The sequence below is a fragment of the Pipistrellus kuhlii genome, unplaced genomic scaffold (assembly GCF_014108245.1).
Source record: "Pipistrellus kuhlii isolate mPipKuh1 unplaced genomic scaffold, mPipKuh1.p scaffold_m20_p_62, whole genome shotgun sequence".
NCBI lineage: Eukaryota > Metazoa > Chordata > Mammalia > Chiroptera > Vespertilionidae > Pipistrellus > Pipistrellus kuhlii.
In genome coordinates, this window is record NW_023425565.1 from 1,211,299 (window position 1) to 1,224,384 (window position 13,086).

General features: G+C 43.0%; 2 protein-coding genes across 3 annotated transcripts in view; one reads left to right on the forward strand and one right to left on the reverse strand.

Moving 5' to 3' along the window:
* LOC118708715 (centromere protein P) overlaps positions 1 to 13,086 on the reverse strand; it is a 209,647-nt gene that overhangs the window by 151,394 nt on the left and 45,167 nt on the right. The gene's annotated exons all lie outside the window — the stretch shown is intronic.
* Positions 1 to 13,086, forward strand: part of OGN (osteoglycin) — a 28,820-nt gene that overhangs the window by 8,489 nt on the left and 7,245 nt on the right. The window contains exon 3 of the mRNA XM_036420118.2: positions 11,678 to 11,836. Within this exon, the coding sequence (XP_036276011.1) occupies positions 11,678 to 11,836 (159 nt within the window). The remainder of the gene's footprint in view (positions 1 to 11,677; positions 11,837 to 13,086) is intronic.

Genomic DNA, 13,086 nt, shown 5'->3' on the forward strand with positions numbered 1-13,086 from the left:
AAGTCTGACTGACGTTTAGGCCCGATCCTGATCCCTTCCCTCATTGCTGACTCCAGAGTAACCATCACTCCAGGATCAAACCTAAATGGGCAGTTGGATAACCTTTCACAATCCAGGATTGCTGGCTCCCAACTGCTCACCTGCCTGCCTTCCTGATTACTCCTAAACACTTCAGCCTGACAGCCAATCACCCCCTACTCACGCCCCTGCCAGGCTGATTGATGCCTAAATGCTCCCCTGTCAGCCTGTTTGTCCGTAACTGCCCTCCCCTGCAGGCCTGGTCCCCCGAACTGCTCTCCCCTGTTGGCCATCTTGTGTCCACATGGGGGTAGTCATTTTCTGTGTTGGAGTGATGGTCAATTTGCATATTTCTCTTTTATTACATAGGATTAAGAGATAAACATGCATAAATATACAATATTTCCTAGCTCTCTCTGATGGAAAAGACTAAAAGCAATGAGATTCCAGTAGCAAGGAGCATATCAACACCCAAATCTTGGTTTCTAAATACTATTTTCCATTAAAAGTAACCAGTACTCCTTGAAGAAATACCTAATTTCAGGCTTGGGACAGAGAAAAGGCAAGATTGGTCTGAGGGAGAAACCAAGATGGCGGCATAGGGTAGACACTCGAATGCAGCCTACCACAACAAATTTGAATTTAGAACTGGAAAACAGGGGAGGCATTGCCCTGAAGCACTGGACAGCTGGCTGAGAGGAGGCTCTGCCATCTAGGAAGGAGAGAAAAGGCACGCTGACCCTCAGAAACTGTGAAGGTACAGAGAACTGTGCGTGCGAAAAGCGCTGGCTTACTCCTGGGGCGCAAAGAGGACGAACAGCTAACGCGCGGCTGACTTTCTTGTTTGAGAGGAAAACAGAATCAGCCTAATGCTCTGATAGACGGCCCCAGTCAGGGAAAGGCCAGACTGTCAGGCAGTGGGCAGAGATCTCTTGGAAGTGTGTGAAACCAGTGGCCATTACTCCGGGACTTGGGGAGGAGCCGACAGGAAAACAAAGCTTGTCTGCACCACCCTGAGACTCTACCCCATCGAAGCTGAGCACAAAAGCTCTCTCAGAGGCTGGCTTTCTCTAAGGAGGGACTGGCCGAATCCAAAGCTTGTCTGCACCTTTACCAAAGAGGTGCACGCACCTGCAACCAATCTTGCGAGACTCACCACGAACAGGACTTTTCAAGGTGAGACTGACAGGGAACCAAAGATTGTCTGCGTCACCCTGAGATTCCGCCCCATCCAAGCGGAGTACAGAATCCCTCCAAGCTGAGACACTGCTGATCCTCACAGCCAGTTGGCTTGGAGATCAACGCTTCTCAGTGATACCAACAATAAGCAAGGCTTAACAACAAGACTGCACACACAGCCCACAGGTAACTGGGAAGGCTGTGCTACTGGGCTCTACCAGAACACCTAGCACACAAAACTATTCCATCAAATCAGGGAAACAACTAACATGCAGACAAGAGGCAGGACACAAAGGAAGGAAATGGAAGAAAAGAAAAGAATGGACATTGAGTTCAAAACTACAGTTATAAGGCTTTTCAAGAATATCCTTAAAAAGGCTGATAAAATAAATGAGACCTATGAGGATATGAAAAGGGATCACCTAGAAATAAAAAAAGGGATCAACTAGAAATAAAGAAAGCATTGTCTGAAGTAAAAAAAAAATATTACACAGAGTACTAAAAACAGACTGGAAGATTTTAAGAATCAAGTCAAAGATTTAGAACACAAAGAGCCTGAGGACACTCCTCTGCAGAAACAAGAAGATAAGAGAATCCAGAAAGTTGAAGATAGTGTAAGAAACCTCTGAAACAATTTCAACTGAACCAACATCAGAATTATGGGGGTCCCAGAAGAAGAGAAAGAGCAAGATACTGAAAACATACTGGAAGAAATAGTGAAAGAAAACTTCCCCCACCTGGTGAAAGAATTAGACTTACAAGTCCAGGAAGCGCACAGAACCCCAAACAAAAGGAATCCAAAAAGGACCACACCAAGATACATCATAATTAAAATTCCAAGAGCAAAAGATAGAGAGAGAATATTAAAAGAAGCAAGCGCAAAGCAGGTAGTTACCTATAAAGGAGCACCCATACAATTGTCAGCTGATTTCTCAACAGAAACCATGCAGGCCAGATGGGAATGGCAAGAAATATTCAAGGTGATGAATAGCAAGAACCTACAGCCAAAAATACTATACCCAGCAAAGCTATCACTCAGAATCCAAGGCCAGATAAAGAGCTTTACAAATAAAAAAAGGAGTTCATCACCACCAAACCATAAGTATATGAATTGCTGAAGGGGGTTATTTAGAAAGAGGAAGAAGATAAAGATAAAAATTATGAACAACAAATATGTAACTATCAACAAGTGAATCTAAAAACCAAGGGAATTGAAAAAATCTGATAAACAATATTAACTAGTGAATATAATAGAATCAGAGGTATGGAAGGGGAGTAGACTGACGATTCTTGGGGAAAAGGGGAGTGGGGGGCGTGGGAAGAGACTGAACATAAACTGTGCACCTATGGATGAGGACAATGGGGGATGGGGAAAGGACAGAGGATGGGGTGGGAACCTGGTGGAGGGCAGCAATTGAGGGGAGGGGAGGGGGGAAGAGGAACACATTTGTAATAATCTGAACAATAAAGATTTATTAAAAAGGAAAAAAAAGGTTGGTCTGGGACATCTTACCAAGCCAAAAAATAAGGAAGTATTCAAATAATAATTGTAACATTTAACTTTTAAAGAATTAATCAAAATATAAAATATACCTGCTTATAAATTTGCAAAAGATATACAAGGACCTGTATACTAAAATCTAGACAACAATACGGAAAGAAATTTAAGATTTAAACTTATAAATAGATATAGTGTGTTCAATGATGAGAAAACTCAAAGTCATTAAGATGTCAATTTTTCTCAGTTTTCTGTAGATTCAATGCATTCCCAATTAAAAACCTGGCTGGCTTTCCTGGTTTTTAAATTAACAATCTTATTGTAAAATTTATGTGGAAATGCAAAGAACCTAGAATAGTCATAACAACTTTGAAGAATTAAATTGGAGGATTTATACAACCTAATATCAGCACTTATTATAAAGTTATATGAACACAAAAATAAACAGATCAATGAAACAGCAGAGTCTAGAAACACTTACACAATATGATTATTTACAATGGTGCAAACACAACTCGAAAAATATAATTTATTTTTAAAATGGGCCTGAAAGAAGCAGATGGTTATAAAAAAATAAAAAATAAACCTTGACCCTTCCATATACCATATAATAACAATTAACTGAAAATGGACCCTATGCTTAAATATAAAGAGTGTAAGCTATACAACATTTCAAAGAAAACAGGATGGAAACTTAGTGGTTGGCAAAAATTTCTTAAATAAAACACAAATGAATCAACAGTTCTTTATTAAAATTAAAAATGTTTGCGATTCAAAAGACATTGATAAGAAAATAAAAGGAGCCCTGGCTGGTTTGGCATAGTGGATAGAGAATCAGCCTGTGGACTGAATGGTCTCAATTTCAATTCTGGTCAAGGGCACATGCCCTGGTTACAGGCTCATCTCTTGTAGGGTTGTGCAGGAGGCAGCCAATCAATGATTCTCTTTCATCATTGATGTTTCTATCTCTCTCCCCCTCTCCTTCCTCTCTGAAATCAATAAATATATAGAAAAATAAAATAAAATAAAAAGACAAGCCACAGACTGGAGGACAATATTTGCAAAACATAAACCTGACAAATCACTTATCCATAATATATACTCTTATACTTCAATAATAACACCAAAAAAATGCATTAAAAAAATAAATAAGCTTTTTTATAGCAAAAGAGACCATCAACAAAACAAGAAAGCCCACTGTGTGGTAGAACATATTTGCAAATGTTATCACTGATAAAGGTTTAATCTCCAACATCTACAGATAGCTTATACAACTAAATAAAAGGAAGATAAATGAGCCAATTAAAAAATGGGCAATGGACCTAAATAGAATATTTTCAAAAGAAGACAGAAGGAAGGCCAAGAGGCACATGAAAACATGCTCAAAGTCACTAATTATCCAAGAGATGCAAATCAAAACAACAATGTGGTACCATCTCATACCTGTCAGAATGGCCAACATCAACAAATCAACAAACGACAAGTGTTGGCGAGGTTGCGGAGAAAAAGGAACCCTTGTGCTAAGAACCACTGGGGAGAACAGTATGAGTTTCCTCAAAAAACTGAAAATGGAACTCCCATTTGACCCAGTAATCCCACTCCTAGGAATATATCCCAAGAAACTAGAAATACTAATCAGAAAGGATATATGCACCCCTATGTTCATAGCAGCACAATTTACAATAGCTAGGATTTGGAAACGGCCTAGGTGACCATCAGCAGATACTCGATCAGAAAACTATTGTACATCTACACAATGGAATACTATGCTACCATTCTTATCATTTGCAGCAAGGAATTGGAGAACATCATGCTGAGTGAAATAAGACAGTCAATGAAAGAGAAACACCACATGGAGAGAATCCAAGATGGCTGCGCCCAGATAAACACCTAGCCGCAGCCGCACACAACAATTTCAATAAAATACAACTAAAATATAAAATGGACATTACCCAGAACTACAGGAAAGTCGACTGACTGGAAATTCTACAACGAGAAGCAAGGAGAAAACCAGAAAAAAGTGCGGAGGAGCTGTAAAAGCCTAAGGTACAGAGACACACGGCGCGTGTGGAGAGGACAGAACAGGAGAGGAGGGCGGTGAGTGCCTGGCTGGCATTCCCTAGCAGGAAGGAGATAAAAGCTCCGACTGTGTTGGGCCCCAGTTCTGACTGCTCTGAACCCCAGTTCTATGCCAGACCCTGGGGACCCAGGCTCATCAGGGAGCTGGACTGTAAGGCAGAACTCTGGGGGAGCCGCGAAAGGAGGTCCCGGCGGCGCGCACATTGCGCGCAGAGAAGGGATGGTCGGCTGTGCCGTGAGATTGTCCTGGCAGGAAGGAGACAGGGGCTCCAGACTGCTCTGAACGCCACCTCCAACCCCCCTTCCAACTGAACTGAACCCCAGTTCCGGGCTCATTGGGGGAGAGCTGGCGAAAATCGAGGGCACCTTTCTCTCAGAGGTGCTTGCAGGGAGTACTGAAGGACCCTGAGACCCAGGAACTGCATAGGGCGGGGCTGTCGGAAGCCAAGGCTGTAGGCTGTAGGCTCCACCCTGAAACCCCGCCCCATCTGTAGCTGCGAAATGCGACAACGAAATAGATCACAAACGAAAGAAATGGAGGACAAAAAGTGACTGGATATAGATTTCAAAGCTACACTTATAAGGTTTTTCAAGAATTTCCTAGAAAATATCGATAAGACCTATGAGGATATGAAAAGAGATCAACTAGAATTAATAAGGAATCAACAAGAAATGATAAGGGATCAACAAGAAATGATCAACAAGAAATAAAGAATACATTGTCTGAAATAAAAAATATTATACAGAGTCCTAAAAACAGAATGGAAGATCGCAACAATCAAGTCAAGGAGTTGGAACATAAAGAGCCAGAAGACACTCCTCCACAGAAGCTAGAAGGCAAGAGATTCCAGAAAATTGAAGATAATGTAAGAAACCTCTGGGACAACTTCAAGCGAACCAACATCAGAATTATGGGGGTCCCAGAAGATGAGAAAGAGCAAGATATCGAAAACATACTGAAAGAAATAGTGACAGAAAACTTCCCCCACCTGGTGAAAGAATTAGACTTACAAGTCCAGGAAGCACACAGAACTCCAAACAAAAGGAATCCAAAGAGGACCACACCAAACAAATCATAATTAAAATTCCAAGAGCAAAAGACAAGGAGAGAATATTAAAAGCAGCAAGAGCAAAGAAGGTAGTTACCTATAAAGGAGCACCTATACGATTGTTAGCTGATTTCTCAACAGAAACCATGCAGGCCAGATGGGAATGGCAAGAAATATTCAAGGTGATGAATAGTAAGAACCTACAGCCAAAGATTATCTATCCAGCAAAGTTATCACTCAGAATCAAAGGCCAGATAAAGAGCTTCACTAATAAAAAAAAAGCTAAAGGAGTTCATCACCACCAAACCAGAATTATATGAATTGCTGAAGGGGGTTCTTTCAGAAGAGAAAGTAAATAAAGATAAAAATTATGAACAACAAGTGAATCTAAAAACCAAGGAAATTAAAAAAAAAATCTGATGAACAATATTAACTGTTGAATATAATAGAATCAGCGGTATGGAAGGGGAGTGAACTGATGATTCTTGGGGAAAAGGGGAGAGGGGGATGTGGGAAGAGACTGAACATAAACTGTGCACCTATGGAGAGGACAATGGGGGGTGGGGAAAGGGCAGAGGGTGGGGTGGGAACCTGGTGGAGGGGAGCAATGGAGGGGGGGGGGGGAGGAACATTTGTAATAATATGAACAATAAAAATTTATTTTAAAAAAAAGAAAAAGAAAAGAAAGAAACACCACATGACCTCACTCATTTATAGATAATAAAGAACATTATAAACTGATGAACTAAAAGATAGATATAGAGACAGTAAAGCAACAAGCAGATTGTCAAATTACAGCAGGGAGGGTAGGAAGATCTGGGGGAGATAAGAGATCAACCGAAGAAGTTGTATACATGCATATAAGTACAACCAATGGACACAAAACTCTGGGGTGGAAGGGCATGTATGGGAGGGGGGGGGCAATGGTAAGATATGTACAAAGATAATAATTTAATAAAAAATATATATATGGAAAAAAATATTTACATGTGAAAAAAATAATCAAGATGAATAGACACTTCAAAGAAAATACATGTATAGCAAATATAAAAAAATGTTTGTCACCATTATTCATTAGGAAAATGCAAATTAAAACATGAGATACTACAACTCACCTTACCTGAATGGCTAAAATTAAAAACTCCAATCATACCAAAATGTTGGTGAGGATATGGAGCAACTGGAACTCTCAGGAAGTGTTGATGGGAATATAAAATGACACAACCACTTTGGAAATTAGTTTGGGACTTTCTTCAAAATGTAAACATACACCTATCTAGCCATTCTACTCTTAGGTACTTACCCCAGAAAACAAATGCATTAAGTCCACACAACCTGTACATGAACATTTTTAGCAGCTTTCTTTAAAATACCCCAAAACTGGAAACTGAAATGTCCATAAAATATAACTCTAATCAGGGAATACTACTCAGTAATAAAAAAGAATGCACTTTGGATACAAGCAACAACAGATGAATCTCACAGTAACTATGCAGAGTGAAAAAAAGTCAGACAAAAGTTGACAATCATATACCATTGTTGTGGAGCGAATACAAGTGAACAATCACTGGAGCTCAGACCAAATTAAAATTTAGGGAGCCTTTATTAACCGGCCAGGCAACTGCTCTGCCATTCTCCACACAGAGAGACCGGAGAGCAGCAGTGACACTTTGTGTAGGACCACTTTTAAGCCCATTTACCACATCCTGTTTTTGCAGAGCAAGCAACTCAAGACAAAACAATTTTCCCAAGCAACGTCAGATTCATGCCACTGCCGACCATGTTATTCACAGGATCTTCTGTTCTTCAGAAAGCTGACAGTGATCTATGAAAGAAGGCAAATGTGCTGGGAAGGGGCCATGAGACCGTATCTCAAGGCCTGGCCTGGTGTCAGCACTGACAACTCTATCTGGGGCATAGTCCACAGCCTCAGTAGTGCTCAAAAATTCCCACTCTCTTAACAACCACACGATTCTTTCGATATAAGATTGGGAGGGTGGGATTACCAAGGGGTGTGAAAAAGTTTTGAGGGTAATGGGTGTGTTAATTATCTCAATTGTGGTAAGTTTTATAGGTATATAAAAATGTCAAAAAGGTATACATTATACAACTTAAATAGGTGCAATTTATTGTATATCATTTAACACGTTAAGCACCAAGCATGTTTTGTCTTTCCGTTTCAGTCCCGGGGAATGACATGGAGCTTAATATGTTAACCAAAGAAAAGCTGTGGCAAGGTAGAAAAGCTTAAAAGAGTTCTCATTGGTTAATCTGTGAAAATCCTAATATATAAAAACCCTGGGTCCATTACATCCACAACAATCAGGAGGCTCGTCGACCAACCAGAATCAGTCCTATGGCAGCAAGCATGGTGACTCAGCACTGACTGCTGAGGGGGGCTGTGAATCAGGCCCAGAGAGAGAAGCAGGGTCTGACCCCTAGCCTCAGCATTTGTCTCAATCTTCCTCTACAGGCCTGGCCAGCAACAGTGCCTCCATTTCTCTCCAGGCCTCCACCAGGGCTGCTGACCAGCCCAACCTTTCTGATCAGCCCCTATTGACAGGGCCAGAGATGCTGACTGGCATAGAAACTGACAAATCAGAATCAAATCTGGGTCAAATGTGAGGAGCCAATGACTGCCTAGGAGGTGAAGCTTTTGACACTGACTGGCATAGAAACTGACCAATCAGAACCAAATTGGTGGGCAGAGGAGGGTAGTTGGGGACGAGATCAGGTCTGCAGGGGAGGGCAGTTGGGGGTGAGATCAGGCCAGCAAGGGAGGGCAGTTAGGGGTGATCAGGCAGGCAGAGGCAGTTAGGGGCAATCAGGCCAGCAAGAAAGGGCAGTTGGGCTTGAGATCAGGAGAGCAGAGGAAGGAAGTTAGGGGCGATCAGGCTGGCAGGAGAGAGAAGTTGGAGGCTATATCAGGCCGGCAAGGGGGGGCTTTTGGGGGAAAGATCAGGTCGGAAGGGGAAGGCAATTGGGAGCAACCAGGCCATCAAGGGAGGGCAGTTGGGGGGGGACCAGGCTTGCAGGGGAGGGCAGTTAAGGGCAATCAGGCCAGCAGGGAAGCAGTTAGGGGTGATCAGGCTGGCAGACAGAAGCACTTAGGGGCAATCAAGCAGACAGGCAGTTGGACCTAAACCAGCCTAAACTGGCAGTAGGACAGCCCCTAAAGGGGTCCCATATTGGAGAGGGTGCAGGCTGGACTGAAGGACAACTCCCCTGGTGCACGAATTTTGTCTACTGGGCCTCTAGTCCTATATAATAAAAGGCTAATATGCAAATTTACCAAATGGCAGGATGACCAATCACAATGACGTGCACTGACCACCAGGTGGCAGACGCTAAATGCAGGAGCTGTCTCCTGGTGGTCAGTGCACTTCCACAGTGGGAGCGCCAATCAGCCAGAAGCCCTGAGTCAGGCTCACAGCTGGCGAGTGAAGTTGCAGTGGCAGGAGCCTCTCCCACCTCCTGGACTGCGAGAGGGCCCATGCCTGACTGAGTGACCCCCACCCCCAAATGTACAAATTCATGCACCAGGCCTCTAGTTTGGTTATAAAAATAATTGTTATGATAATGTATTATGACCTATAGGATTAGGAATTCATAAGTTCATACTGGCAGAAATAAATAAACAAACAAACAAAGTGAGAAACATAGTAGGTACCAAATGAACCAAGTGACCAAAGACACTTCTCAGGAATGGGACAAATAGATACCTTGTGCTCCTTGGTACATGGCACTGAGAACCCTACACCATTGCCGTGGTATTCCTGCCCCAAATGAGGAACCTCAGACAAATCCTAATTAAAAGAAATTTTGCAAAACATATACCATAAAACATAATTTTTTAAAACAATTAAAACATTTTCAAAAAATAGGTGAAAAATAAAGACTAATAAAAGTGTTCCAATAATTTAATTTAAAAAATTAATAAAATTTAAAAAACAAAACAAAAAAACTGTTCCAGGTTAAAGAAGACAAAAAAGGAATGATAAATGCAATGAGAGACAACGGAGTGAAATGGAATCTCAACAGTGTCTACGCTGACTCCAATTTTCAAGTTAACAGTTTGCTTATCTAACCAGTAGCTGTCACCAATCTAAAATGCCTTAGTGACAAACTAAGGAATAAATCAAGCTCCTGTTTACCTTAAGTCCTACTTTATAATTTTTTTCTGGTATTCAAATGAGTAAATATAACTGTTGATCAAGTCAGCAATTAAAGAATCAATGCAAAAGCAGAGAATAAAAAAATCCTATCTAATAAAAAAGTAATATGCAAATTAATAATCTCTCTGCTATACCCACAAGCCATGCCCACAAGCCACACCCACAAGCCAATCAGGAGCAAATATGCAAATAAACCCAACCAAGATGCTACAGCTACAGAGAGCAGGAGGCAGGCTTTGGTTTCCCTGGCAATGGAGGAAGCCAAGCTTTCCTCACACCCTGGCCAGCCCAGGCCTCCGCTTAAGGCGACAAAGTTTCAATTGTAGAAGATATATAAACCCCAGATACCTGGGCTTCCCTTTGGATTGCGAGGGGGTGTGGCTGGCCTACAAACCACCACAGGCCCTTCATCCAGGCCCACTCCCCAAGGATGTTACCCTGATCTGTGACATCCTTCAGGGCAAACCAGTCGGCCCACCAGTGCACCAGGCCTCTATCCTAATAAAAAAGTAATATGCAGATTAACCATCATTCCAACACACAAGATGGCTGTCCCCATGTGGACACAAGTTGGCCACCACAAGATGGCCAGTAGGGGAGGGAGTTTGGAAGGCACCAGGCCAACAAGGGAGTGCAGATGGCGGCAATCAAGCCTGCAGGGGAGGGCAGTTAGGGGTGACCAAGCTGGCAGAGGAGGGAAGTTGGGGGCAACTAGGCCTGCAGGGAAAGGCAATTGGGAGGGACCCAGGCCTGCAGAGGAGAGCAGTAAGGCATCAATCAGGCTGGCAGGGGAGTGGTTAGGGGGTGATCAGGCTGGCAGACAGAAGCGGTTAGGGGCAATCAGGAAGCCAGGCAGTCGAGCAGTTGGGAGCCAGCAGTCCTGATGGGATCGGGCCTAAATGGGCAGTCAGACATCCCTCTAGGGGTCCCAAATTGGAGAGGGTGCAGGCTGGGCTGAGGGACAACCTCCCCCGCCCCCATGCATGATTTTTGTGCACCGGGCCTCTAGTCCTATATAATAAAATCCTAATATGCAAATCGACCAAACAGTGGAACCAGTGGAACCACAAGTTGCTATGATGCGCACTAACCATCGAGGACAGACACTCAATGCAGGAGCTGGCCCCTGCCCGCAGGCCCCAGGCCAGCCACAGCAGGTGCCAGTGCCCCCTGTATTGTCCTGCCCATCACCCCACAGAGGAAGGCAACCTGCAGTGGTGGCGGGGCACAGAGCCAGCTTGTGAGCAGGCCAGCACCATACCCTGATCACCCCACCAGTCGCCTCCTGAAGAGGGATGTGACCAGCAGTGGCAGTGGAGCAGCTGGGAGGCAGGGCTGGCCAGTGAGCAGGCAGCACCAGGCCGGACAACGCAGGTGCCAGTGGGGGCCCCTGGATAACTCCGCCAGTTGCCACACAGATGGGCCCTGATCACCGGTCATATCTAGGGACCCTACCAATGCACTAATTTCATGCCCTTGGATTCTAGTCTAAAATAAATTCTGGTGAATTATCAGTTATAATACAGGTCTTTAGCAATCACAATCGTGGTATCTTTCCTATCACCTGCACCTCTGTAAAATATCTTTTCAAATCAATAATAATATTTGTAATAGCAATAATTTTGCCAGTAGAGGCAAATGTTCTTACTGTTTATACTTTTATGACTTTTTCCAATTAGAAATGCCCACGTGCCTGCTGTGTGTGTGTTTACTTGGCTCTGTATACTGTGAAGAAGTTGACATTGAAACTGTACCACCCTTGCCAAAGGAATCAGCCTATCTTTATGCACGATTCAACAAAATTAAAAAGCTGACTGCCAAAGATTTTGCAGAAATACGTAAGTTAGTTTTAAATAAGATATTAGTCTTAACTCATGCTAATATTTAACTCATACAAACACAAGATTCTAGGTACTCATGGCCTCTCACATCTAGGTGGATAGGTGTATTTTAAGCATGTACCACGTTTCTCAAAAATCCACTGATTTGTTGATGAATCTCCTTTCCATTCAGATATCCTCTGCCATCTTTCTTTACTGGTGTCTTTGGTGTCTGTGTTGACAACCCATTTACCATATAGGCAATCTATGTCTTCTCAGCCCCAATACTTCAAGATCCACTTGCTAATCAGAAGCACCAATATAATCAGGATGCTTCTCCAATAACAATGTTTTATTTGCTGCCTTCATTGCAAAAGCACAGAAACTGCTTTTCCTTCCTTTAATTCGTGGTTCTTAAATCTGACTGCATGATTTAAAATATATGGGAAAGCATTTAAAAATTACCAGGCAAGACCTGGTCGGCGTGGCTCAGTGGTTGAGTGTTGGCCTATGAATCAGGAGATCGTGGTGCGATTCCTGGTCAGTGCACATGGTCCAGTGGCGGGCACAATCCCCAGTGAGGGGTGTGCAGGAGGCAGCCAATAAAGGATTCTATCTCATCACTGATGTTTCTCTTTCTCCCTCTCCCTTCCTCTCTGAAATCAATAAAAATATATTTAAAATACCAGGCAGGCCCTAAGTCCCCAGAGGCTGAGGTGTGGGGAGAGGCCCAGGGATCATCAGACACAACCAAACCCTCAGATGATTCTAGTACAGTCAGTGTCCTGGAGTCATTCGCAGCCTTGACTTCTGGCGTCCTCTCAAACCAATCATCTGCCTTCTGCAGAGCCCAGCCCCAGTCCTACATAAATTCCCTACATTCCTATGCCATCAAATGCTTCTGAGGAAAATCACAACAAAGAGTGTACACTGGCCCTGCCCCACTACACATCTACAAGATTAACAATAACTGGATTCACGCCGCTCTGGGGACTCCCACCGGTTGAAGTACAGTTGTTCTTCACTATTTGTGGTTTCCACATTTTCAAGCTCACCTACTTGCTAAAATTTAGTTGTAATCCCAAAAACAGTATGTGCAGCACTTTCACAGTCATTTGCAGACATATGCACAATGGCAAAAACAACTGAGTTAGCCAATCGAGGTTGAAGGCGATGCTCTGACCTTTTGTTTCTGCTTTCATACTGTGAGTCCTGTTCAGTCTACTCAGTGCCACATTTTTCACATTTTTGTGATGTTTACTGTTTAG